Raw genomic sequence first — 27,576 nt, 5'->3', positions numbered from 1 at the left:
GTTAGATTTCCTGTCCTGTACTCTCTGCCTCTTCCATGTGACACCTTAATGATGTCACTCATTTGGGTAATTGCTGCCTGCTTGGGTTGGGGCAAAGCTGGGGATGTGTTTCCCCAAAATTCTGCAGCCCCTATCATAGGTACACACAAGGAAAAAAGAGGAAAAGGAGGGACAGGCTTAGGGAGTGACCACAGGTGTTGGACCTGGCCAGGCTGGTCAAGGCCCTTATATCTCATTGATCCCAGTTTGGAGCAGGGGTGCAGCTCACCAGCTTGTACTTGGTATTCCCTCCGTAGGCGTAGCCGTCCTCATACGTGATGGCCTGCAGCCCCACGGAGTGGGGGTTGCTCACCACCGCCTGGGGTGGGGACAGGAGAGGCATTAGGAGTGCCATTGGGGTGCTACCTGCAGGTGACTGCTATACACCTTCAGAGTAAAGACAGCTTGCTCTGCCAGTGCACCTGCCAGTGCTATCCCCAAATGTGTCCCCTCCAGCCCTCGCCCCGTGCACAACCCCTAACGTGGCCTTTAAGCCTCTTTCTGAAGCTGCTGAGGGTCTGGACACTCAGCCTGCAGCTGCTGAGCTGCAGGGTCCAGACCCGCCCCTGATGCAAGGAGAGGACTCTGGGTGAGAGCCGGACCCAGCCCGGTGTCCTCTCCCCGGCCCTGGGCCTGACTGGCTGGACTCCCCCGCATACCCTTACACTAATCTACCCCTGTGTGCAGGCTTGGACACCTGGGCTCCAGGCCCAGGCCGCCTGCAGTTTCTCAGGCACCCCTGCTGCACGAAGGAGGCCATGAGTTGTGGCTCTAGGAAGAAAAGGAACTTGTGGAAAGCACACGGGGCAGCTGGGAAAGGTAGAGAGTGAGGTGCAGGGACAGTGTGAAAGGAGGGCGAGAGGAGGGCAAACACTCGGCTCCATCTGCCCATTCACGTGGAGGCTGGGGTGGGGAGAGATGGAGACAGTCTCTGGGGCCGTCAGGAGTGCGTGTCTCTCCACAGGAGGACACCGGGAGGCTCCTGGGTCTGGGCACTATGGACACGGGGCGAGAGGCCAAGAACGCTGGGGCATCATGTATCAGGAACACTTGTCCCACAGATAAAGAGATGTCCTTACGAGTGGGATCGGTGACGTGCCCGGCCTGGGTATCATCAGAGCGGTCAACTCCAATTTGCTGTTCATATCAATGACATACATTTTGTTTTCAAATTCTCCTTGCAGAAGTTCTACCTAGTTAGAAATGAAAAAAAAAATTTTTTTAAATTAAGCCTCTGTTTCCTAAAAAAAAAAGGGCAAGTAGGTGGGGGATGGTCAGTGGTCTCCCCAAGGGACAAAACCTTCTAGTGTCGTGGGTGCAGCAGCCTGGGCTTCCACTGTGCCTCTTCCCCGCCAGCTCCTGCACCCTCGGGAGGTCTTCAAGGTCCCCTCGTCTCTCTTCAGAAGTACCTCCTGCCTGACCTTCGTGGTAAATGCCTTTCTCCTTGCATTTCTTTCTAGAGTTATCACCGGGCGTGCATCCCGAGATGATCATCTTGGTCTTGCCTGTTTCCAAACAGTGTTATGTCTTTTAAGTCTCTTTCCATCCTCAGCTTCCCCCTCCAGCCCCAGCCGTCCAGCCTGCAGACGTCCCACAGTCTGGATTTTCCCGGCACAACTGGGCACATGCCTCTGCGCTTTGCACTTCTGGAGACTGGCAGCTGGACCAGTCAGGTTCGGGCTGGGTTGTGTGGTGTTGGCAAGACCCACAGGTGACTGTTCTCACATCGATGGCACGTAATGACCGCTGTCTCTTTTTTGATGTAGGTGGCTGTTTAGTTGCTGGGCTTGCCATGTGATGCGATCCTAGTATTTTCATATATTTACCAAATGGATTTATCGGGAGACTGCTTCCTTCTTCTATTTCCTGGCCCAATGGAATGGCATGAGGAAAAGATGGGATAAATGCCTATGTCTCGGCTTTTATCTCCTCAGTTTTCAAGACAGTGAATTAGTTTGCTGCTGTCTCCAGAAGGTGACCAGTAAGTCGCTTCCTGGAGAAGTGGCTGACTCCAGGTCTGGAGTGGAAAATGGACAAAATACACTGAGACATCTCCTTGGAGCCACGTGACTCGTCATTGTCAATGTCAGTCCTGACCTGGTTAAAGCCGTGTCTGCCGGCTTTCTCCACCGTGGAGAAATTTCCCTTCCCATACTTTCATTAGCAAGTCACTAGGGTCAGACTGCACCAAGGCCGGGTGGTGGTGGTGGTGGGGTTAGCCCGACCGCCCGGAGAGCCATGTGGCCACATTAGCAGGAATTCTCCTGTAAGGGGCTGTGTCTCCGTGCCCTTCACTGTCTTGAAGGGGTACACGCACCCCCACCTTCCTTGCAGCACTATTCCCAATAGCCAAGCTGTGGCAACAACCCATGTCCGCCAGTGACTAAATGGATAGAGATGTGATGTGTATCTGTCCACAGCTGTATCCACAACAAAATATTGTTCAGCTTCAAAAAAAAAAAAAACCCTGCCATTTGTGATGACATGGATAGATCTTGAGGGTATTACACTGAGTGAAATGAGTCAGCAAAAGACAAAGACTGTGCCCTCACTTGTACTCCTATGTGGAGTCTAAAAAAGCTGAACTCCTAGAACCGGAGAAGAGGTGGGTGGTTGCCAGAGGCAGGGGCTGGGGGTGGGTGGAATGGGTGAAGGGGGTCAAAAGGTACGAACCTCCAGTTATAAGATATTGGGGATGTAATGTACAGCATGGTGACTATAGCCAGCAATAGTCATCGCATATTTGAAAGTTGCAAAAACTCCCATCAAAAGAAAAAGGTTTGTAACGACGTGTGGGATGGATGTTAATTAGACTTATTGTGATGAACATTTCACAAGATAAACATATATCAAATCATTATGTTGTAAACTTGAAACTAATATAATGTTATATGTCAATAATATCTCATTAAAACTGGGGAAAAAATTTAAAAATAAAAATATAGTTAGGAAAAACTTTCCTATACTTTTGACCATGTGATTGCCAGGGACAGGAGGGGTGGGGGAGATGGAGTCTGGAGGAGCATAGAGAAGACATTTTACTGTATCAGTACAGCAGCTGCTCCCCCTTCCTGAGAGTATCCCCAGTTTCCTTTTGCAAATCACCTTTTTGCATGTCCTTGGACAAGTGGCCTGGTGGGTGGTGAACTGACTGAACCATCTCCAGGAGAGGCTTCTTATTGGCTCACCTCTAGCCATGTGATTGGCCCAGGAATGGGTGTGTCATTCTCTCTGAGCCAATGAGGTGTAGGAGACATGCTGGGATTTCTCTTGGCTTCTGCAGGGCTCTGATGAGACCCTCTCTCTTGCCTGGGATATAGCCTGAGGACTGGCTGCCAGGGTTGGCTGCCAGCTTGTTGCCATGATATTAAGAGCTGGGCTTCCCAGAGGCACCCAGATGGAGCTTTGGGATGAAGCATGAAACACTGGCAGTGGTGAGATGGAATGAAGCCAGCCCTTGGTGGCATGATTTCAGTTACTAGATCAAGCCTCACCTGAAGTCTTCCCCCTTTGGACTTTTTGGTCCTAGAGTCAACAATTGCCTTTCTGGTTTAAGCCCGTTTGATTTGGATTTCTCATCACTTGCAGAACGATAAATCCAAATTAATATATGCATATTTCTATGATTCTCCCCTCTTTTCCTTATTTTATTTATTTATTTTCAGAGTGAGGGGAAGTGAGGGAGAAATAAAGAGAGAAATATTGATATGTGAGAGATATCTATACCCCAGGCATGTGCCCTGACTAGGAATCAAATCAGCAGCCTTTTGGTTCCCAGGCTGGCACTCAGTCCACTGAGCCACAGCAGCCAGGCTGGTTTTCCCCTCCCTTCAATCAACCTGCCTAGCCGGGGTCAAGGCTGACTCCCCAAGGTCCCCCAGACAGCTTGAGCCCAAATGAATCTCCCTCTCTGGAGGGAAGTTTCTGTGGAACCACAACTTTCTTTTACCACCTGTGGTGCTGATAACCATATCACTTACTTTACTTTTTTTTTTTAAGATTTTATTTATATTTAGAGAGATGGTAAGGAGGAAGAAAGAGAGGGAGCGAAACATCAATGTGCAGTTGCCTCTTGAGCACCCCCTACTGGGGACCTGGCTGGCAACCCAGGCATGTGCCCTGACTGGGAATTGAACCAGGGACTGTTTGGTTCTCAGGCCAGCACTCAATCCAGCGAGCTATACCAGCCAGGGCCATATCACTTACTTTTTTTATCTTCTGAACAATTTTGATGGTTGGTTGACTTTCTTATTAAAAAGAGCATCTACTAAAAGTGGAACATGTTTCATTTTGAAATTGAACAAGACGTGGATGCCAGCCTTTGAGGCATTGGTGGCTGGTTGCTAGACTTCACTGTACGTGAAATTCGAAGTTAACTGAGCATCCTATATCTTAGCAGGCAATCGACCCTCTGTGAGGCCCTACAGGTGGTTGCCAGCCACAGATGCCCAACTCTGGGTGCCTGGGATTTGCCTTTAAAAAACAAACAAAACAAAACAAAACAGTGTCTTAAAAATGTGGAGCTAAACAGTTAGGATCACATACTTTGCAGACGTCAACCTGGAGCTGGGGGTCCATGAGAACTGCCTGGATATTCACAGGGCACTTCTGGAAATCAAAAGCTGGAAAAACTGAATCAGGAAGTGGGGTCAGGATTTCAAGCATCCCTAGCTTAGTGAACATCAGGGCTGCCTCTTGGGACCAGATGTTTTGGTGTGCAAACTGAAAAAAAAAAAAAAAGTGATTTCTGAAATCAGGTCATTCCAATTCTTTTTTGAGGGTATACAGTTTGTCTTAGGATTTGGGTGTAAAGAAGGTAGACCAAACAAACAAATAAACAAACCGCAAAGTCAAAGATATACTCTGTTGAAACACCTACTTTTAAGTTTCATTTATCCCTGGGTGTTTAAATTAATGATGGAAAGTGTGTTTCCTATCACAGACCTCCTTGCAGAACCAGAAAAGCTACAGTATCTCTCCCCAGAAAACACTGGTCCTTAGAATGTCAGGGTTAAGGCTTCGAAGAGACAGCAATTCTGTCTTAATTCCATGGTTGGCACCTTTCAGGAAATGTGGTGGCTGTAGATTTAACAGGAAGAACACTGAAGTAGCAGCAGATTGGGGGGACTTTTCTGGCTCAGGTGGTAATGAGAGAGAGGAACTTGAACTTCGGTTTTCTCCCTGTAAAAGCTTTCTCCCTGTACTGGTTCTTTCACGGGGTGGTTGTGAGAGTGAAATAAAATTAGATAAGCGTCATGTACAAAATAAGGTAAGATAGTCCAGTGTCACACTCCCTACGGCTGTAACCTCGGACAAGTGACTTTACCTTTCCCTGCCTCAGTTTGTCCATCTGTTCAGTGGGGACAGCATTAGGGCCTACTTTCTAAGGCAACGGTCAGGGTTAAATGAAGTAGGAATCAGATGCTTAGACCAGCACCTGCCACATTCTAAGCACTCAGGAAGTTTGCTGCCATTGCTGTTATTTTAATAATGACTAAAATTACTTTTCCTAGTAAAATTGTTAATGTTAATAACTTAATGTTGGGAACTGCCCTGCCTGGTTTCAGAAGCTGTAACCCCTCCATGGCTAAGGCTAAGTGAGAGATCTTGGGATCATAAGCCACTAAGGAGACAAAGCTTATCTTCCTGGTAGGGGTGCTGCCTCTGCCCCCTTTTACTTAGCTGTGCTTGGTCCTGGCAGATGACTGGTTAGCCAATGACGGGTAAGGCTCTTCAAAGGAGGAACGACCTAAGACAGGCATGGTCATGAAGGGACCCTCAAGGAAGGACTTGGAGGCCATAGAAAAGTGGGTGATGGACCCTCACCCCTCAGCTTTGACATAGTCAGAGTCCTCATTCTGTCTGCAAGCAGTCTCCTAATCTCTTGGCTGCCTTACTTCCCCTTTAGGCCTGACTTAAGCCTAAAACAATGCTGGAGGTGGATACAGCCCTGTACTGGAAAGGGTGGGTTCCCTGGGGTGATCAGGCCTAAGAAAGAATGCATAAAATCCTGTGAAACCTGCTTTGCTGATATCCTCAATTTAAATAAGGGTTCAAGCTTGAAATGAGTTTGTTTCCCCAAAGTTTAATGGCCCTTTAGCTAACTGACCCTGACTCAGAATAAGCCCTCAGAGTTCTTTGTATGTTATCTATTGTTTGACCCTTACTGCCTGACAATGATTGATGAGCTTTACCTGTACTCCTGTGCAAAATGAACTCAGTAAAAGCCCATTGAGGAACAGGCTCCTGCCCTTCTCCTTCGAGAGATCAGCCACCTTTCCTCCCCAAGCAGATCATGTCTTGGTGGACTTGTTCTCATTCATGGCAGACGCTGGGGGGTGGGGCGGGCTCTGTGGGTGGAGTTCCCCACAGCTTAATATCAATTAAAATTTTTTTATTACTACCGATATTAAAAGTGGCGTTACTATTTTAATAACTAGAGTAATTTCTAGCCTTCAGAAATGGTATTGGAAGTTTGAGGATGAGACTGTTGCCCCTTACAGACCCAACAATAACCCTAACCTTGATTTTACCTACTTTGATCAGAAAATTTGTCAGGATTCCCAAACTTCCATAATACAAATTACTCTCCCGAGTTAAAACTGCTAGTTCATTTTCATCTAGAAAAAAAATAAACAAGACAGAACAAAAGTTGAAATGAGGCTGGTTTGGGTGCACCAACATATTTAAAATATTAAGTTAAAAAAATTACCCCCCGATCCCATCATCTACAGCAAACTTCTCCTGTAAAGGACCAGATGGCAAATATTTTCTGCTTTGCTGGTCACGTGATGTCTGTTACAAGGATTCAACTCCTTTCAACTCCGTGAAAGCAGCTCTGGACAGCTCATAAATGGACAGGCATGACTGCGTTCCCATAAGACCTTACTTACAAGAACAAGCTGTGGGCCGGATTTGGCCCATGGGCCGGGGGTTACCGAGTCCTGACATGAGTAACCACTGGTAACATTTTAATAACATCTTTTCTGGTATTTTTATATATGTGGGATCATATTCTAGAACCTTCCGAGCTGCTCTGTAACTTAATTTTTTCTTGCCCTCTTTGTGTGCACGAATGCAGTTGGCTGGTTGACGTTCCAGTGCCGGATGAACTGCACCTGACTCAGCCAGTCCCTCACCGCCTGGACAGCACGGTGGTTTCTGATCCTCTGCGTGTGCAAAGTTCCAAGGAGCACAGTGCACCATCATGAATATCTTTATTTTTTTTTAATTTTTACAGGAACCGTTTTCAGAAGAAGTGGGGCTTAAGCTGAGTCTTGAGAAAGCATCTGCTGTGGAATGTGAGGTGTGTTTACAGGGCAACAAGTGGACTAATGCTGATGGTTTCTCGGCTGGGCCCCATCAACGTTAGGGGCTGGAGGGGTCTTCGTGGTGGGGGCTGCCCTGTGAATTGTATGACAGCGGGCAAAAGGTACCAGGGGCACCTCCGACAACCACAAAAGTCTCCACACATGGACAAAAGGATCCCTTGGGGTGGTGGGAAGTCAATGAGATGTGACTGTACAAGGACGTGAATGTCGTTCTTGTGAATCTGAACTTCGTCCTTTAGAAAATAAGAAAGCATTACAGATTCCACCCATGGCAGGTGATGTGTGCTCACTGGTTTAAAAAAAGAAGGAGCAGGAAGACAAGACATTGACGGGGACACTATTTGCAGAGCCTATTTCTGATAAGGGATTTGCATCTAGAATATATAAAGAATGCTTATAACTTAACAGTAAAAAGACAAACATCCCAATTAAAAAATGGGCCAAGGACCTAACCCGATATTTCCACTAAAGAGCTACCCGCAGGTTAAGTACGCACTGGCAGCCACGCTGTGGATGGTGATGTTGGCTTCAAAAATGGAAGAATACAAGGTGTTTGGTTGTTCTTGCACCTGCACAGGGTCGACGAGCTGACCTACAGGACAACGAGGCAGAATCATGAGACCTGGGCACGTGTTGGAGGGGGCTGTCCACTGCTGAAGTGCCGCCCATCCCATCCCTTGGTTTGCGACCCAAATGATAAAGGTTCAAGAAAAAGAAAACACTGAGATGCAATGTTCAAAACATCCTTCAGAACAGGCTTAAGGAAGCTTTTTCACTGTCTGGAGCTTGAACACCAGAGAATGCCTTTCACTGTACAGGTGACGTGAGTAAGGAATCAGACAGAGTTTTCTTGCCCTGGCTGGGCAGCTCAGTTGGTTAGAGTTTGTCCCGATACCCCATGGTTGTGGGTTTGATAGCCGACCTCTGAGAATCTACCAGTAAGTGGAACAATAGAAATCAGTGTTTCTCTACCTCCCTCTCTAAAACAAACAAACAAACAAACAAACAAACAAACAAACAAACAAACCTTTCTTTCTAGAATTGGCTCTCAAAACAGGCAGGCCAGGCTTGAGCCTTTTTCTGTCTTTTAAAAATTTTATTTATTTATTTTTTAGAGAGAGGGGAATGGAGGAAGGAAGAAAGGGAGAGTAATGTCAATTGGTTGCCTCAGTTGCCTCTCACATGCCCCCAAACAAGGGACCTGGCTTGCAACCCAGATATGTGCCCTGCTGGGAATAGAACCAGCAACCTCTTGCTTTGTGGGGCAACACCCAACCCACTGAGCCACACCAATCAGCCAAGACCTTTTCTTGCCCTGCAGGGAACATGGTGTTCAGGTAGCCTGACTGGTGCTGGGTGTAGCTGGTTGTGCTTGCAGGTGCTCTAGCAGCCACACCTGTGCCCAGAGGCTCCTGACAGCACCTCTTCCAGGGAGGGCTGCCTTTTGATCCTCTGCTTATGCTGGCTGGCAGGCTGGGGCTCACATCACATGGGCACTGCCAGGATTCCTCAGCTCTTCCAGGTGCAGGTGCTGCGCCACTTCCAGATTTTTCTGTCTTCTGAGGGAAGCTCGAGTGAGTGGTCCTGACTCATCTCCTGGAATCCCTAACCTCAGCCCACAAACAAGATCTGCAGTTCCTGGACCAAAGACTTGGATCCTATGCCCTCAGCATCTGGTGACTTTCCGAACCTGTTTATGTGCCCCTGAAGGTCCCACAAGGCAGGGGATGGGTCAGGGGCTGCAGTTAGGATGGCAAAGTGAGAAGGGATTCCTTGTTGTCCACTCAAGTCAGGGAGAGAAAATAATGACATGTGCTTTCACTGCCCGGAGCGGGACATCGAGTGGCAGCCCTGAGCCTGAGCCTTGCTCACCTGCATTCCTGGAAACTAACAGGCTCTTCTCAGACCAGAAGATCAGAAAACCTTTCTGGCCTGGGATGATAAAGATGTCAAGGGTCCCATTGTAGTCAAAGGGCAGCCCAAAACTTTGGTTCAGGGGGTGGTCCGAGTACACAAACTTGGCCTAAGAGAGAGAGACAACTGAATCTCAAGGGATAGAAGAAGTTACCAAGTCCTAGATTACAGGGCAACAGACAGGTGTAGGCCCACAGGCCTTGTTATTCAAACTTCATTCAAACTTTCTTATCTGGTCCAGTGGCTCTCAGTTTGGGAAGATTCTGCCCCCTGGGGACGCCAGGCATGTCTATGGTGGTCACACTGGGGATGCTCCTGGCATACAGTGTGAGGCCAGAGATGCTGCTCAATACCCCATAGTGCCCAGGACAGGTTCTTATGATAGAGAACTATTCACCAAAAATGTCCACAGTGCCGAAGGTGCCCTGCTCTCCCTAGTTCTCTGCCAGGCCCTGAGTTAATATTTAAGTTATTTCTCTCTCCCATCCCACCTGTGTGCACACCCCAGGCTCTTTCCCTAATAGTCTTTTCCATTAAAGCCACTCCACTCACACCACGCAGCCCTCTAAGGGCTGGTTCCAGTGTCAAATCTAGGTTGTTCTGCCTGGTCGTCAAAGCTCTCTCTTATCTGCTCTTTATGAAAAACTCCTGACAGCACTGTGCAGGGACAGGATTTTAGAAAGCACTGTCACGATTCATATGTGAGTCCCAGCAGGGCAGCTGCATCCCTTTCCCTTAAGATGCACGTTGGAGAGGAGGGAGAGACGACCGGCTGGTTTTCTAAGTACTTCCTGGGAAGAGAACTAAGTGCTCAGGCTGAAAATGGACTGTGCTCAGGCTGCTGACCTTGATTAGTCCTGCTCCCCTCCTCGCCATGGACACTGGCCAGGCCCATCAGCATGAGGTGCCTAAGAGCCAGCAAAAGTGAGTTCTCACCCCACAGCTCATCCTATTGTGTTGTCAACCAGTTGGCCTTGGTCCCAGATGTTAGAATTGCCCACCTGAACTGCCTCAATCTGCACAGCCAATTAAGGCAACAAGACAAAGATTTCGGCCTTTCACTGCTTACTGCAGTGGGATGGAAAAGAAAACAGGCCAGAGGAAACAGCAGCCCTCTGTCCTGGGCTCCACAGAAGCCCAGGACAGAGGGCTGCAGAAGGTCCCGCTAGGGGAGGGCCTGCTGGGTCAGCACCGGTGAGGGGCTCCTCAGTGGAGGGAGCTTCCACACAAGAGGCTCCTGCACCCTTTGCACCCAGGAGCCAGGGAACAGGGGAGGGCCTAGGGCTGGGAGCAGAAAGGTGCTGAGTTCTGAGTCCAAGTGGACTCAGGTGACACTGAGGAAAGTGTCAGCCATGTTTTCTATTCCTCCCTCCATAGGGAGGCTCCTGAAGAGTCAGAAGATGGAAAGTAAAGACCTAGCAATGAAGGCCGCCCACAGGGCCTGGGACCACTACAAGTCCTTCAGAACCTGCAAATCATCTTGGCTCATCCCGCCCCAAATCTGGAGAGGGGAGGGCAGCGTACCCCTGGACTCCTGCCAGATAAAGCTTTCCTGCTTGCCTGTGGTCAGCCTGAAAAATCAGGGCAGCAGACTGCACCCAGGGGCTGGACTCCTCAGCCACCAAATTCTGGGGATTTCCAGAGTAGGGGGCCTGCCTCTGTAACTCAGCACAGTCCCGGCAGTTTATGCTAATGAGGGGACTATGGGTGGGGTCTGGACCAATCACATACATGTCAGAGGGTGGGGTTTTCGGCCACCAGATATCAACCCAAGCTCTGGAGGCTTCTTGGTGGTGGGTCTCCCCCAAACTTCAGAGCTGCACACCCTCTCACAAGTTTTGCAATACCAGGTCCTGACTGTATTTAATCTCTACTATTTAATTTTTTTTCTTCAAATGCAGGTTAGAAGGACCAACTCCTCTTCTTAGTCTTATTCTAAATGATGTCTGTGAGGGCATAGGTTTTACATACTGATTTTCTGAACATCCATAAAAAAATTTTTTTTTAATTTGACGTCAGGTATTTAAAATGATCTGCACACCATCTATGACACGCACCGCATCCTGAAGATTATCCCAGGTGCTCAGTGTAGTGCTTAGCACCTCCTGGCCACTGCTGAAATCCTGCTAAGTGAGTGACTGAATGAGCAAGTAAGTAGGGGAAGGGCAAAAGGGAGAGCGGGTGGGTGACTGGGTATCTGTACAAAGGTGGGTAGATGGGTGGGTGAATAAATGGGCTGATAAGTAGGTAAATGGGTGGATGGATGCTTGGTTGGATGGATGAGTGGATGGGCGGATTGTCAGGTGGATGGATAGGTAAATGAAAAGCTAGGTGGATTTCAGATATGAAAATCCAAGTGTGTGTGGATTTTCTTGAATTCTTTAGAAATTCTTTTTATTCAAATGTACAAGTTTTAATAAAATCCTGGCTTGGGGCAAAAGTCGTTCTTCCCAGTTCACTGGACTCACCTTCCCTTGGTCAAAGCCGAGCAGCCCGATCTGTGACAGGGAGTGCAAGTGGAAGATCCCTCCCAGAGACCCGACTAGTTCTGCCTGTTAAACAAACAAAAAAGTTGCATATGAATCAATTATAAGCATATGTTTAATTCTATATTAACTTTAGATCATCCAGTAAGCTAGAGTGAAGGAAACTTTAAAAAAAAAATTATGATCCGTTTTTCCTCTATGGAAATGTAGCATGTGAAGACAGCTTTGTTTTGGGGTGTTGGAGACAGCGGCACGACCCAGACAGCTAGATGCATGTGCAGGCCCTTCATTCTGCTGAGGTTCCTCATTCCCGACTCTCAGCTGCACAGCAGGGTGGCCAGCAGTCGAGCTGGGGCACAAGGCCGAGCGGACGTCTTTCAGGTGAGAGAGAGAGAGAGACCACTGCCTTAATTAAGCCTCTGAGGGGTTTTGTTTGCAGGGGAAGAGTTCTGTAATATACAGTGCTATGGACTGAACTGTGCCCCAAATTCAGAGGTCAAAGCCCTAAGCTCCTGCTTTAGTGCATTCAGGCTGCTGTGACAAAATCCCACAGACTGGTGACTTATACACAATAGATATTTATTTCTCACCATTCTGGAGGCTGCAAGTCCAAGACCAAGGTGCCAGCATGGTCAAGTGAGGGCCCTCTTCTGGGTCACAGACTTCTCACTGTGACCTCACCAGGTGAAAGTGGGTTAGCAAGCTCTCTGGGGCCTTTTTTACAAGGGCACTAATCTCATTCATTGAGTGCTCCACCATTATGATTTAAACATCTCCCAAAGGTACCCCCCCACACATACACACACAGAACAAAAAGACTCTTGTGTTAATGATTGGTATTTAAGTGATGGGACATCAAAGAGAAGAGCACACATTACTCGAGGATATACCCCTTCTCCTGGGGAGTGGTTAGTGCATTTTTGGTTGTGCGAAGGATGGTTGCATTGTGTTGGGTGAGATTATGACCTCGTTAGTGTCTTTATTTGGAGATTCAGTTTGAAGGAGATGCATATGAGTGTCAAATTGACAAGAGTGGACTTGTGATGGATAATTCTATGTGTCCACTTGGCCGGACTAAGAGATGCCCAGAGAGCTGGTAAAACATTATTCCTGGGTGTGTTCATGAGGGTGTTTCTGGAAGAGATTAATTAACTTTGATTCCGTAGGCCCCGTAAAGGAGATCCACTCTCATCAATGTGGGTGGGCATCATCCAATCCATTGGGGGCTCAAAAGAACAAAAAGGTGGAGGAGGGGCAGATCTGCTGTCTCTCTTCGATCTGGGATGTTCATCTTCTCCTGCCCTCAGACAACAGAGCTCCTGGTGTCCCAGCCTCTGGATTCCAGATTTACACTGGCAGCCTCCGGACCCTTCTAGGTCTAATTTCAAATGAAAACATCTGTCCAGTTAGTCCTAGGCTTCGCTGGGCCTCCTGGGAAGGCCTGAGAAACCAGATCTGAGACATGATCAGACCTTGAGCGTGGAGCAGACTGTCTGCCTTCCTTCAGACATACTTCCACAAGTGTTTGAGGCCAGTGGCCATTCTCTGAGTCAGAGTAAGATGTCCTCATTGTCTTAGCTACACAAACATCCTGTCCACTTCAGCTGTGGGAATCTCTGCTCTGACAGACTGTGTGGCCTTGGCAAAGGCTCTTTGAGCCTTCAGCCCTGTATGAGTTTCCTCCAGTTGCCAAAAAATATCCTACATTTGGCGAGGGGGTGGACTTCCAATAACAGACATTGACTATCACAGTTATGGAAGCCAGAAATCAAAGTGCCGGCAGGGTTGGTTTCGTCCGAGGCTGCGAGACAGCAGCCACACCGGACCCTCTCTTCTAGCTGGTGGTGGTTGCCAGCAGTGCTCAGCGTTCCTTGGCTTTACAGCCGCATCCACCTCTGCAGTGTCAGCCTCCGTCTTCCGTGCTCTTCCGTGAGCGTCTCTCTGCATCCTCGCCTCTTTGACGCCAGCCACTGGATTGCGGATCCAACCTAATCCTTTATGACCTCATCTTTATTTAGCAAATTATATCTGCAAAGACCCTATTTCCAAGTAAGGTTATATTCTGAGGTTCTGGGTGGATATAATTTTGGGGGGGGACACATTCAACCAAGTACCATTCTCATCTGTCAAATGGGGCTGATGGCCCTGGCTGGTGTGGCGTCATCTCACAAGTGAAAGGTTGTGGGTTCAATTCCCAGTCAGGGCACATGCCTAGGTTGTAGGTTCAATCCCTAGTCCCGATGCATATGGGAGGCAACCAATTGATGTCTCCCTCTCTTTCTTCCTCTCTCTCTAAAAGCAATAAAAAAATGCCCTTGGGTGAGGATAAAAAACAATTTTTTTAATGGGGGTGACAATGGCACTGATCTTCGGGTGTGGGGTTAAGCATTATAATTAATGTTCAGCCTTTACTATGTCACAAGTTTCCATAAGTGCTGCCTAAATGTGCTGTTATTTAAAACAAACCTTCTGTCCCTTTTCCTAACTTTGTAACCTCCCTGGCCAGCTCCTCTGGCCTGGCACTCGCCCTGTCCTCTTGAGGGAGAAAGCCCTGGTTCACCCACTCAGTGCTCATGACCCCAACCACACACGAGATACGTATCTTCGTTACCCGGATGAACATACCTGTCTTTCAGGGGCGTACTTCTGAAATTTGAATCCCCAGGAGTCTGAGATATATATAGCGGTCTGAGATATCTTGTCTCCATGCATATAAGCAAAAACAGAATTACTTATATCCTGGAAAACACACACACACACACACACAGACAGTCTCTTTAAAAGATTTGAGGGGTGGGGGTGGAGAGATGCTGTTGAAGGTCATGAAGCTGCACCTGGCGGATAAATAATAAGCCCTGTAGATCTACCGCACAGCGGAGTGGTTACCGACGTCAACAGTACATTGTAAACTTCAAAGTTGCTAAGAGACTAGATCTTCGAGTTCCCCACCACAAAAAAGGAAATGGCAATGTGGTGAGCAGGTGATGGCACCCCTACAGTGGTCATTATGTCCCGCGTATGAATGTATCAGATCGTCACATTGTACACCTAATGCTTACGCAGTGTTATGTCGATTGTATCTCAATAAAAAAAAAGGAGATTGACGTTAAGAATTAAACTCCTGGTTATTTATCCCAGAAAAATGAAAACTTATGTTCACATAAAAATCTGTTCACAAGTGGTCACAGTAACTTTTTTTGCAGTAGCCAAAAAAGTGACGGTCACCAAACTCTGGTACATTCATGGAATAGTACTTGGCAGTGGAAAGGCACAGACCAGACACACACACAACAAATTAGATGAGTCTCCAGAGAATATAGTGGAGAAAAGCTAATTCACGAAGTTTCCATATATTGTAAGGTTCTATTTCTATAACGTTCCTGAAGTGATAAAATTTTTGAGTCAGAAGACTGATTAGCGGTTGTCAGGGGTTAGGGGGAGGACTCGAGCAGGGAGGTATGCAGCCTTGGGGTGATGGAACAGTCTAGTATTTCAGTGGCAGTAGGGGTTCCTCAATGTGACCATGTGATAAAACGCTAGGGCCTCACACACGTATCTATGTCGATACTGGTTTCAGTGGGATACTCTAGTTATGTAAGATGCAACCACTGGGGGAAGCTGGGGGAAGGATAAATGGGACTCTGCCTGATTTTTTTCAACTTTCTGTAGGGTCTATAATTATTTCAAAATAAGTTTTATAAAAAAGAAGGTGGATGGATATATTCATAGTGTGCCAGCCACACTATGGTGTGGATGGTGGATGGATGGTGGATGCATATATTCATAATGTGCCAGCCAGGTGATCTGAAAGTAGCCCCAGAGCCCCTTCTGTGTCTCGGGTTATCTTCTGAGCCCTGAGGAACTGACACTGCCCAAGTCCACGGGCCCAGCCCCCAGGGTGCAGCCTGTCCTTATTGCCATCTATGCTCAGGACCGAGTGAAAAAATGACACTGTACTCACCGCGCAAAAGGGATGTTCATTATAGCAACAGTTCTCACCAGTGATATGTGAAACGGGGTGACTTATGCCTGAAAGGAAAAGGTTGTTTGAAAGCAGTACGAGCTCCCTGAAGTTCAGAGAAAAGGTCAGAGCAGGGTTTGTGAACCGACTGTTGCCATTTGGGGCCAGGTGGTTCTTGTGGGGGCGTCCTGTGCACTGTGAGACGTTTTGCAGCCTCCTGCCTCTAACGACTTGATGCTAGGAGCACCCACCTCCAGTCTTGATGACGAGAAATATCTCCCCACACTGCCAGGTGTCATCTGTGGGGCAGAACTGTCCCAGCTGAGGAGCACTGCTTCTGCGGGCACGCTTTTAGGACTATGCCAAATGGGGGAAGAACTCCCTTCTCTTACTGAGGTGTTCTTCACTTTTACTCCAAATGAAGAAACTCTGGCTTGAAAGGAAGCAGACAACAACCAGTGCTGGCAAGAACCTGGAGAAAGTGGGACCTCTGTGCACTGTGGGGAATGGAAATGGCGCAGGCACGGCGGACTGTGGGGAGCGTCCTCAAAGAGCTGAGAGCAGAATGGCTGTATCAGGACTGCAGAAGAAACAAGCAACTTCGACACAGGCGATGAAGCAAGACACTGACATTGTTAAAGATTTTGCTTACTTAGCTCAGTCACCAATTCAAATGGAGGCTGCAGCCAAGAAATCAGGAGAGGGCCGAGACCAGAAGGGCAGCAATGAAAGAATTAGGAAAGATCCCTGAGAGCAAAGCTGCATCGTTAGAGACCGACGTCTCCAAGATCATCCACACGCTGGCATTGCCAACGACAAAGCACGGATGTGGAAGTTGGACAGTGAAGGAGGCTGACGGGAAAAGGTCAATTCATTGGAAATGTGCTGTGGGAGGGGACCCCACAGACACCCAGAACCGCCTGAAAAACAAACAAGTGGGTCCCAGAGCAAATAAAGCCTCAGGCACGTCATGAGAAGACAGGGCTCTTTGGAACAGAAAATAACGCTGGGGAAAATGTAGGCAGCAGAAAAAGAGGAAGGTGGACTGACCCCATACAAGAAGCCGCAGACATGAGTCCACGGGAGCTGGGCAGGGCTGCCGAGGACAAGACACTGTGGACGTCACACCTTCAGAGGGTCACCAGGAATCAGAGCCAGCTCAATTCCACTTCCGGGGGTAGAACCCCCTAAAATTAAAAATTAAAAGCAGGAACTCTGGGAGATACTTGTACACGCATGTTCTTACAGTGTTATTCACAATGGCTAAAACACAGACACAACCAGATGACTGTATAAACAAAATGTGGTCTACCCACACCAGGGAACACTGTTGAGCCTTAAAAAGGAAGGAAACTGACACTTGCCACAACACGTATGAACCCTGAGGACATTGTGTGGAGTGAACTAAGCCAGACACAGAAAGACAAATAGAGCCAGGAAGCAGGATGGTGGGTGCAGGGGGCTGGGGTGGGCAGCGGGGAGGGGGAGCGGGCTTTTGGATGCCACGACAGAAACTGACAGAGACAGGACCAAGGGTGGGGCCTAGACTGACTGGTGCTACGAGGAGCCCTGACGGTTCCTCTGTGAGGCGAACCTGGAGTCCCACACCGCCCAGCAGTTCTACTCCTGGAAGGCGTGTGCCCTGTGCCCAAGGGAAACGAAAACATCTATCCACACAAAAACTCGACACCAATGTTCACGACAGCATGGGTCACAGCAGCCAAAAGGAGGAAACGACCCCAATGCCCACCAGCTAATGAGTGGAGAGCACACAGCGGAACATCACCTGGCCGTAAAAAGGAGCGAAGCTCCGACCCGCACTCCGTACAACATGGACACATTTCAAACACATTGTGCGGAGTGAAAGAAGCCAGACACCACGGGCCACGTGCTGTACGATCCTTTCGTGTGAAATGTCCGAACAGGCAAACCCACAGAGAGAAAAGGGGTGTCAGTTGTTGTCAGGGGCTGGGGGCGGGGGGTGGGGAGGGAGCACTTAACAGGAACCAGGCTTCTTTTTGGAATGACGAGAACGTTCTGGAACTTGATAGTGGGTGATGGTTGCACAACATTGTGAATGTGCTAAATGCCACCGAACTGTACATTTTTAAATGGTTAAAATCGTGAGTTTTGTGTGCATTTTATTCCCCGCCCCCCAAAAAAGGGAAAAAGAGCTGTGAACTGTGAGAGAGAGAACAACTGGACTGCAGGATCAGAGGGGGTCCAGAGGCTGGGGAGTGAAGGAAAAGCCAGTGTGTTTGGGTTCCGGAGGGAGAGAGCAGGAGGCGGAGGACTTTCAGGCAGGTTGGCTGCGGGTGGGAAGTTCTGCTACGTTCGGTCAACTGATGTCTCAAAGGCAGCTGTGTGTTGGGTTGGGTTGTGAGCAACTGATGAGATGGTCCCAAACTGCCCTCAGGCAGCCCAGCTTTGCTCGGGTTATGCACATTCTTTAGGGGCTGGTTTACAAACAGTGCCCACACCTCTGCCAAGGGGCTTAGAGCATTCCAGGTGTCGATTTACTAAGGTTCAGCCAATCACCTGTTGACAGTCAAGTTGGAAGACTAATGAAGAATAAGACAGAGGCCCAGTGGAGGTGTGGCCCTTCTGCTCTGCTCTCCTGTCCCTCTCAGAGAGCTGTGACCAATCAATTCTCCGGCCACTGTTTAGGGAGCATGTGGCAGGCACCAGGCTGACTGGGGCAGGCTGCTGTCTTGGGGGGCCCCACAATCTTTTTGCAAAACTAATACAAGGGAAGAAAAAGAATGGCAACTTGCCAGATGGTGACCTGCCAACCTCTCCACTGAGGGGACTTTTACCTCCCGGGGGACAATGGGTGATGTCTAGAGACATTTTTTTTTGTCAGGACAGTAGGTGAAGCCGGGAGGATGCTTCACACCCCACAGAGCCCAGGACGGCCCCCCAGTCAGAGGATAATCTACCCCTAAATGTCAGCAGTGCCAAAGGGGAGAGACCTGAGACCAACCCCACCCTCATCATCATGGGCGCCCGTGCTCTCTCTCTGCCTTCTTCCCTTACTCTGGAAAAAGAGGTCATTTCTCTTCTTTTCTAAAGAATAACATCTCCCATCTTCATTCTTGACACCATCTCCTTGCCTCCTAGCTCAGAGTTCTCCTTTGTCTCTCCCTGCATCAAACTGTCCTTCTCTGCTGCTCCCTGGCCCTGATATGGGGTACACGGGACCACACGTGCTATCACCCAGCCTCGTCATGTGGGCACGTAAGGGTCATTCTCACCCTGAACAGGTTTTGCTGGCTTGTAAGTACCATCCCCAGTGGGAACACCAGGTTCCCACCCTGTGGGGTGGGGGTTCAGGCTGAGCTCTACTTGGATTTTAAAAGACAAGGCAACGTCCAAGGGTGGTCATCCAAGCAGCACTATGGCTTGTTCTCCCAAAATCAACCATGTCTCTGAAGGTGGCTGAAGTCAAACAAAATAAAAAGCACATACCTACAGATGGCTTCCAGGAATCTTCTTCATAATCATAAATATAGACTTTTTTATTTACTACCAACAGCAGTACCGAACCAGCAAAATGTGCTGATGTTACTTCTGGTGTGCCAACCTACGAACAATGGCATATGTGACGTCAACAAGCACATCTGTTCAGATACCAGTTTGGGAAGCTATGCTTCTAGACACGCATCCAAGAAACACTCGTGTGCCAGCGGGAGGTGTCCGGTTCCTAGGTATTGGTCAGCTGGACCCCAGACCGGGAGGTTGCAACTGGTGCTTGGAGCCCACAGACGCCTAAATCCACTCCACCTCCTCCCTCCTGGGCGCCTTCTCCGAGGATAAATCCCCAAGATAAGTCACGGATGAGGCTCATAAATGATAAGCATAACTGTTGCTTCTAAGAGAAACACTGGAATCTTTATAGATGGCAAAACTTCTTTAGCACAGGTGCTAAAGGTAGAATTTTTCAAGATAGTTACTGAGATGGTAAAGGTCTTTCTGTTTTGGTTTAGGACAATTTAGGGAGGCCCTGAAATTCATGCACGTCATCTATCTGTTCCCAACACACAACCAGTCGTGGGGAGGACTGGCGACAATTCTGCTTCCTTTTTCAGGAAAAAAAGGTACCATTTTGGTAGACAGGGCAGAATAGAATCAATCCTCCTTTTTGCTTAGAAATTGTCTTTAAGAGAGACATTTTGTAAAACAGACCCCAAACTAACAAAAACAGACTAATGCGATATTTCCAAAGTATACCTTTCCCCCGAGTATGTATGTCAAGCATCCCTCAGGTTGTGCTGTGTGATAACTACCTGCATGAACGTAGGGATGGAAAACGGGAGGAGGCTACTCTCAAAGTTATTTCTCGTGAAAAAGAGTTGTCGTCTGAAATAAACAATAAGAGTTCAATTAGGAGAACTTCACACAAGAAAAGAGAAAAAGACAATGGCAGGCTCTCGAAAAAATGTTCCATCCAAACAAGATTCCTCTTTCTTTTTTTTAGCAAGGAACCATTTAGGTTCACTCTATTTATCTATCTAATCCATCCATAGGTAGCTATTTTTGCAGGAGTAATTTCTATGGGTATCTGACTTCCTGAAATGACATCATTTGAAAAGTGCACAAGGATGCGGCTGCCAGGTCCCTTCACTCTCCCCCCCCAACCCCATCACTGAGATCTAGCTGTTTCTCAAATGATCAGTCAAGGTCTTGCCTCAGGGCCTTGTCACGTGCTGTCCCTGCTGCCTGGAATGCTGTTCTTGATCGTCATAGGAAAGGACACTCCAGGCAGAGGGACCAGCTGGGACAAAGGTCTTGGGAAGGGTTTGCACTAGGAACATAAACAAGTTAAAATTGTAGGTTAACTTCCTAGAAAGGGGATCATTGTACCTGAGAATATGTGTTGAACATTTTGACAAATTCTGCCAAACTGTCCATCTAAAGAACTCCTTCATGTTCATTGGCACTCATCCTCACCAACACAATAGGCAAAAAGTGGCATCTCATAATTTCGTTAAGCATTAGAATTTCTCATTTCAGGAGGCTGCTGGAGTCAGACCCGCCCTGCCCCCAGTGTGTTCTGGGCATCAGAATCCCATTTGAACAAGTTGTGTTCTAAGCTGGAGGCCTGGCGAACTTTTTCTTTAAAGGGCGAGGCAGAAAATGTTTTAGGAGCTGAACAGCCTCTCTCTCGACCACTCAGCTCTGCCATGGACAACACATAAATGAAAGGACGTGGCTGTGTGCCAATAAAACTTTATTTATGGACACTGAAATTTGAATTTTACATCATTTTCATGTGTCACAAATATTGTTCTTATTATTATTTTAATTTTTTTATTAAAGTCGAGTTGGTATACATATCATATTAGTTTCAGGTGTACAACACCGCAATTCGATGCTCGAGTAATGTATGATGGGACCGTCACAACAAGTCTATTACAATCTGTCACCGTGCAAAGTTGTTATGACATTGTCGGTGTGTTCCCTGCGCTGTGCACTACCTCCCCACAGCTTATCAACTTTGTAGCTGGGAGTCTGTACCTCTCATTCCCCTTCACCTTTCCCGCCCATCCCCTCCCGTCCCACCTGGCACCTTTCTTTTGGTCTCTACCTGTCAGTCTGCTTCCGTTTTATTGCGCTTGCTCATTTGTATAGTCATTTTTAGATCCCACATATAAGTGAAGTCACACGGCACTTGTCTTTGTCTGACTTAAGTTGCTTAGCATAATACCCTCTAGGTCCACCCATGTTGTCGCAAATGGCAAGATTTCATTTCTTATTGCTCAGTGAAATATCACTGTTCCAGTTTTTTCAAGCATATAAAGATGTGGAGATCATCGCCAGCTCGCCAGCCCACAGAAAATGCGACGGTGGCCTGGCTCCGAGGGAAAGGCCCTGCTCCCGAGCTGTCCAGCTCCGCGGCGCTACGCACGCCGAGTGGCTGAAAGTGGTTAGCGCAACTACGTGGACTTTTCACTGTATTTAGCTTTAGTTAATTAAGTTTTGTTTCGCTTTTTTTTTTTTAAGATTTTATTTATTTATCTTTAGAGGGGAAGGGAAGGAGAGAGGGAGAGAAACATCAATGTATGGTTGCCTCTAGTGCGTCCCCTGCTGGGAACTGGACTGCAACCCAGGCATGTGCCCTGACTGGGAATCGAATTGCGATCCTGTGGTTCACAGGCCCGCGCTCAATCCACTGAGCTACACTAGCCAGGGCTTTTGTTTCACTTTTAAAGCTGTGGTAAAACACACACGACATACAATTTATATTGCACAACTTATTTCGATGGTGGTAGAACATACATAACATAAATTTTACCATTTTAACCATTTCTAAGTGCACAGCTCAGTGACATTAACTCTATTCACACTGTTGTGCGGCTGTCCCCACCGTCCGTCTCCAAACTTTCTCACTTTCCCACACTGACACCTTGTCCTCCTCGGACGCTGACTCCCACCCCCTCCCCCAGCCCCAGTCCCCACCATCTACTTCCTGTCTCTGGGAATCTGACTCCTCTGGGACCCCCTGTGGGTGGGATCACACACTGTTTGTCCTTCGGTGTCTGGCTTATTACACTCGACAATGTAATCCGTGTTGTAGGGAGCGTCAGAATTTCCTTCCTTTTTAAGGATGAGTAATACTCCCTGGTATAGATGAACCACAGTTTGCTTATCCATTCATCGGCTGATGGGAAATGTACATACAAATAGTCACATGGGGCTAATGGTCGCTCCACGGCAGCTCAGCTCTCCGGGGAGGACAGAATTTGCACCTTAGCACTTGAGATTCTTCTGCTGTGGGAGGAGTGGCTGAGTCCTCACCTGCGCAGGGCCAGCCTTGCCCCCTGCTCCCCAACCCCTCCTGGAACATCTGTCTGTGTGGTCACCCCCTCACTCCAGGCCCTTCTTACCAGCAGGAACCTCCTCCGCACCCTGCGCTCCTTGCTGCTGAGTTCTCTAGAGAGACCTCTCTTCTCTTCTGTTGCCTCGGCTTCTGGAGACAGTAATATAAGCTCCGGACCGCCACGTCTTCTCTTTCTGTCTGCCCGGCTGCCTTCAGAGGCTTCTTATCTGCCCCTGTGCCCTGGCTTCTCTGTGACAACCCTCCTCCTCGACCCCTGCCCCCTTCAGTTCTCAGTTTCTTGCTTTCCAATGTGTCTTTCCCTCCCACCTGCTCCATAAAGTCAATTCCCCAGAGTCTCTGACCACTAAACACATGCTGCTTGGGTAACTGCACCTATTTCTGCTGCCGGAACCACCACTCATGTGTACTTGACCTTCTGTTCCCATCTCTGGCCCTATTAGCATGACATCCTGGGCCACCACCCCTCTCCCTAATCTTCCCACCAGAAACTTAAGGGCCATTGATGTGAGAAAGAAATATTGATAAGTTGCCTCCTGTCTCTGCCCTGACCAGAGATTGAACCCACAACCTAGGTGGGTGCCCTGGCTGGGAATTGAACTTGTAACCTTTTAGGTGTATGGGATGATGCTCCAAACAACTGAGCTACCCAGCCAGAGCCCTGGTGGGGGGCCATCTTAAACCACCTGCTTGCCTCTGTCCCACACAGCCTGCGCTTGGGCAGGTCCTGCCAAGTCTGCTTTCTCCTCCACGTGGCTTTCCTTCTACTTAGGCTTTTTCATGTTATGTTGTTTTGTTTTGTTAGCCTGAGCTTTTTGGAAATCCTCCTAAGCACAAATTATGTGGCCTCAAATCTTCCACTGCCTTTAGGAAGTGGAAGAACAGGGGAGAACATCCTGGTATAGTTTCCATATCTGTTTTTCTAATCTTGCGTCCTGACAACTCCAAGTGCATTCTGGACATGGCATCCGTTCCTTTGAATGCTCTGTTCCAAGCACATTCATATCTGGGTCCTTCCCCCGCCCCACAGTGAACTCCTGTTCGTCCTTCAAAACCCAGTTTGGGCATCAGTTCCCCAGTGGAAACTTCCTAGACATTTGCTCCTTGGGCATCCTGTGAGTGCTCATCTCTCGGACCTTGGACAGGTGGTACTGCTGTATACTGTAATTCAGTGCTTTCTGGGCTCGTCGTCTCTCCTTCTCTGACTCCCACCTCTGCAGGCTGGCAACTAGCAACACGGGACAGCCTTATCTCCTTTAATGTTTGTTGGATGAATCAATGAGGGCAGATCTAACATTTTAATAAAGAGGAAGATAACAATTCATAAAATGGTTACTTACCCTAGATACAGGGCTGTGCTTTTTTTGCAAGGATGTTTTATCAAGAGTGTTTTCACAGCTGAAAAATACAGGAGGTCCTGGAGAGATAGTCATAAAATCTTAATATCAATAATAATAAATACCTGATGAAAAAAATGTCCTAATGTGCAACACTGAAAATGTAAAGGTGAGCCCTGGCTGGTGTTGCTTGCGGACTGAGTGCCGGCCTACAAACCAAAAGGTTGCCAGTTCAATTCCTGGCTAGGGCACATGGCTGGGTGGTGGGCAACTGACTGATGTATCTCTCACACATCAATGTTTCTCTCCCTTTCTCCCTCCTTTCCCATCTCTCTAAAATAAATTTATTTTTAAAAATTATTTATTGTTGTTCCATTACAGTTGTCTGCATTTACCCCACTAAAATAAATTTAAAACAATTTTTAAAAAAATGTAAAGGTGAAATCTGAAATAAGCAAGTGGACTGTATCGATATCATTTTCCTGTTTTGATGTTATACTCTGGTAATGTCAGGTGTCACCACTGGGTGAAAGGTACCTGGGACATCTCCATACTGTTTCTGCAACATGCAGAATTTCAAAATCTATCATTTTGAAATAAAGAGTGAAAAATGATTCGCAGGCTAATTCATATCACATCTTATTCCACATGTTATTGTTTCCTTAGAGATTGTTAGTTATTAGAAAGAGAGGTAAAAGGACAAAGAATGGTGAAGCTAACAGGTTAGAAACCAGCCACTCTGAGACTATGCAGAAAGCTTTACCGAAATGATGCCATGTCAACGGGCAACTTATTTTTTTTCCTCATGCACTTTCTTTTTTTCATTGAATATTTTGGATAACTGGTTAATAAAAGCATTCAGGTTTCAGGTGTACGATTGTATAACAGATCATTTGTGTGTTGTGCTGGGGGTTCACCACCCCCATTTCTCCATGCATTTTAGGAACACATGGGGAGAAAGGAAGTTTCCTATTGCACTATGTCATGGAAAAAAAGTAACAGTACTTCCCGTGTCATTGTAGACTTAAAATTTCCTATGGAAGAACACCGATGATCTGAGTTCCAATCCTACTTCTGTCTCCTGGCTTAGCCCAGGTTCCTTGATCTCTCTGCACTATTTTAGTGATAAATCCCTTATTTCAAAGGGCAGCGGTAAGGAGTAGACATTATTCTATGCCTGACACAACACTGGCACTGCAATAATATTGGCAAATATTCTTTTCAACATTTTTTTGGTTTTAGAGAGAAAGAGGGAAACATTGATTTGTTGTTCCACTTATTGATGCATTCACTGGTTGATTCTTGTATGTGCTCTGACCAGGGATCAAACTCACAACCTTGGCGTATTGGGAAAATGCCCTAACCAACTGAGTTGACCCAGCCAGGGCCTCTGAGAAATATTCTGATCCGGGTAGGTAACAGTGAAGAATGAACGTTAAATGTGGAGCCACATACCCCTTGAGTTTGCTGTTTGACATGAAGTGTCTTTCCCGTCCTCACCGTGCGAATACTAGAGGTAAGTGACAAGAGAGACCATCTGTTAGTGTTTAATATTCAGCATGCCTCCTTCCAGTTTATCTCTGGGTTAACTTTTAAGTACCTGTTCTTTTTTAAAAAAATTTTTTAGAGAGGGGAAGGGAGAAAGAAAGAGAGGAAGAGAAACATCAATGTGTGGTTGCCTCTCATGTGTCCCCTACTAAGGACCTGGCCTGCAACCCAGGCATGTGCCCTGACTGGGAATTGAACCAGCGACCCTTTACTTCACAGGCCCTTGCTCAATCCACTGAGCTACACCAGCCAGGGCTAAGTACCTGTTCTTAATGCTTTTCAGGTTATGGGAGCCCCCTGGAAAGTCTAATGAAACTGGGGTCCTGCTCTCTTACCAACAGACTTAGGGATAGGCAGAAATGGAGATATTTTCAAGAGCTCATAAAGGCTCATTTGTAGACATCAGATTAGGAAAATTAGGAATTTCTACTTCAAGGTTTTTTTCTTCCTCTTCTTTCTTTTTCCTTTTTTTTTTTTTTTTTTTTTCCTGAAGGGGGCATGTTGGTGGCTGGGATGGGAGAATGTAGTTTACATCAGAGTTTCTCAATCTTGGACATGCGCCAGAAACACCTGGAGGGTTAGATAATGGTAGATGGCTGGGCCCCACCAGTAGATCCAGGGAACTGCAATTGTAGCAAATTCCCAGGCCATGCTGTTTCTGCTGATCGAGGACCACATTTTGGGAGAGAATTAGAAATAAACACTTTCAGATTTTGAGACAAATCCCCCTAGTAATTCTTACTGGAAAACCCTACTTCCGGCTTACTAGATATGTGTCTTTAGGCAAGCGTCTTTAAATTGCTGAGTCTGTTTTCACATCCATAAAATAAGGTTAGGAATCACTACTCTGTGATCTTTGTCATAAAGATTAAATGAGGCCATGCACCAAAGCACACATTTGCCATTTCATCAGCAAACAGGGCCTTGCTAAATGTGACAGCTCACTTCCGGCAAGAGCTCCCTGAGGACAGCAACAGAATTTCAGCATCTGTCTACCTCCTATGGCACCTTGCATAACCTTCACTAATATAATATTTATTGAAATCTAATAATGTTCTGGGTATTGAGTGAATAAGAAACACTCTACACTGTTGTGAGGCTAGTATTTTTGCTGACAGTAACAGGTAAGAAAATTTGTCTGAAGTAAAGAATAACATAAGTTAGTGATTAATACTAAAAAGCAGCAGTAAAGAGAGGGGCTTTAATAAGGAAATATACTAGTGAAGTTAGTATCTGATTAATGAGGAATACACCATGGACAGACTTGGAAGCAACATGTGCCATCAGAGGGAATAACATGCGCTAAGTCTCTCCCATCCCCAAAGCTAGGCCCAGTTTGGCATGTTCAAGGGATGGGGTGGCTGGAGCAGTGACTCAGGTGGTCAGGGGCCAGATTGGTGGTTGTCAAATCCCCAGGGGACACTTGGCAATACCTACAGACATTGTTGATTGATGAGCAAACCTGGGGAAGTAGGTACTACTGGCATGTAGTGGGTGGAGACCAGGGATGCTGCTCAACATCCAACAAGGCACAGGATGGCCACACCCCAGAGAATTAGGCCCCAAATGTCAGCACCCTGCTGTTAGAAAACCTGGGCTAGATCATGTGAGGAAACGCAGGCGCTCAAGGAACCTGGGTTTCATTCTGGGTTCCACAGAGAACTGGGGAAGGGGAATGGCGAGATCAGTTTTGTTTATCAATAATTCCTCTGGCTGCCAGAGTAGGGGCTGGGCAGGAAGGCACACCCTGGGGTGGGGGGTGGGGGTGAGAGTGGAAGTGGTTTGAAGGGTTTGGAATGGTGCCAAAGTTTTGAAGCGGCAATGAGATTGGAGAGGTTGGGTGAGGTGAGAGAAAGGGAGGTATCAAGTTTGATTCCGAAAAGAGTAAGCTAGGAAGTCTCAAAGAGGTTGGGGAGCGAAGAGCATCTTCCCTGGATTCCATTTTGGCCTCCACTCAGATGAACCAGCGCCTCCTCCCCAACCTCCAGCAGCACCCCAAGCCCAGGAGGGAGGCCCCACCGGCACAGGGGCTGAGCTCTGGCCAACGGGAAGAGCCACAACATCGCAATGGCCACTGGAATCAACACCAGCATCTGCCTGGAAGCGTCACCGCCACCACTGG

The 27,576-nt window shown here is 47.5% G+C and overlaps 1 protein-coding gene across 1 annotated transcript in view; it reads right to left on the bottom strand.

Moving 5' to 3' along the window:
• CATSPERD (cation channel sperm associated auxiliary subunit delta) overlaps positions 1 to 27,547 on the bottom strand; it is a 39,773-nt gene extending 12,226 nt beyond the window's left edge. The window contains exons 1-14 of the mRNA XM_053658566.1: positions 27,474 to 27,547; positions 25,362 to 25,416; positions 23,910 to 23,986; positions 20,018 to 20,090; positions 19,200 to 19,314; positions 15,732 to 15,799; positions 14,396 to 14,509; positions 11,753 to 11,836; positions 9,243 to 9,393; positions 7,867 to 7,962; positions 6,577 to 6,659; positions 4,585 to 4,761; positions 1,119 to 1,232; positions 269 to 358 (exon numbers count right to left, since the gene is read on the bottom strand). Of these exons, the coding sequence (XP_053514541.1) occupies positions 269 to 358; positions 1,119 to 1,232; positions 4,585 to 4,761; positions 6,577 to 6,659; positions 7,867 to 7,962; positions 9,243 to 9,393; positions 11,753 to 11,836; positions 14,396 to 14,509; positions 15,732 to 15,799; positions 19,200 to 19,314; positions 20,018 to 20,090; positions 23,910 to 23,986; positions 25,362 to 25,416; positions 27,474 to 27,547 (1,371 nt within the window). The remainder of the gene's footprint in view (positions 1 to 268; positions 359 to 1,118; positions 1,233 to 4,584; positions 4,762 to 6,576; positions 6,660 to 7,866; positions 7,963 to 9,242; positions 9,394 to 11,752; positions 11,837 to 14,395; positions 14,510 to 15,731; positions 15,800 to 19,199; positions 19,315 to 20,017; positions 20,091 to 23,909; positions 23,987 to 25,361; positions 25,417 to 27,473) is intronic.
• Positions 27,548 to 27,576: the final 29 nt, after the last annotated feature.

The sequence above is a fragment of the Artibeus jamaicensis genome, unplaced genomic scaffold, assembly GCF_021234435.1.
Source record: "Artibeus jamaicensis isolate MK-2021 breed Jamaican fruit bat unplaced genomic scaffold, CSHL_Jam_final scaffold_537, whole genome shotgun sequence".
NCBI lineage: Eukaryota > Metazoa > Chordata > Mammalia > Chiroptera > Phyllostomidae > Artibeus > Artibeus jamaicensis.
Note: the sequence above shows the minus strand (reverse complement) of the source record. Positions and strands in the feature narration are given on the sequence as shown.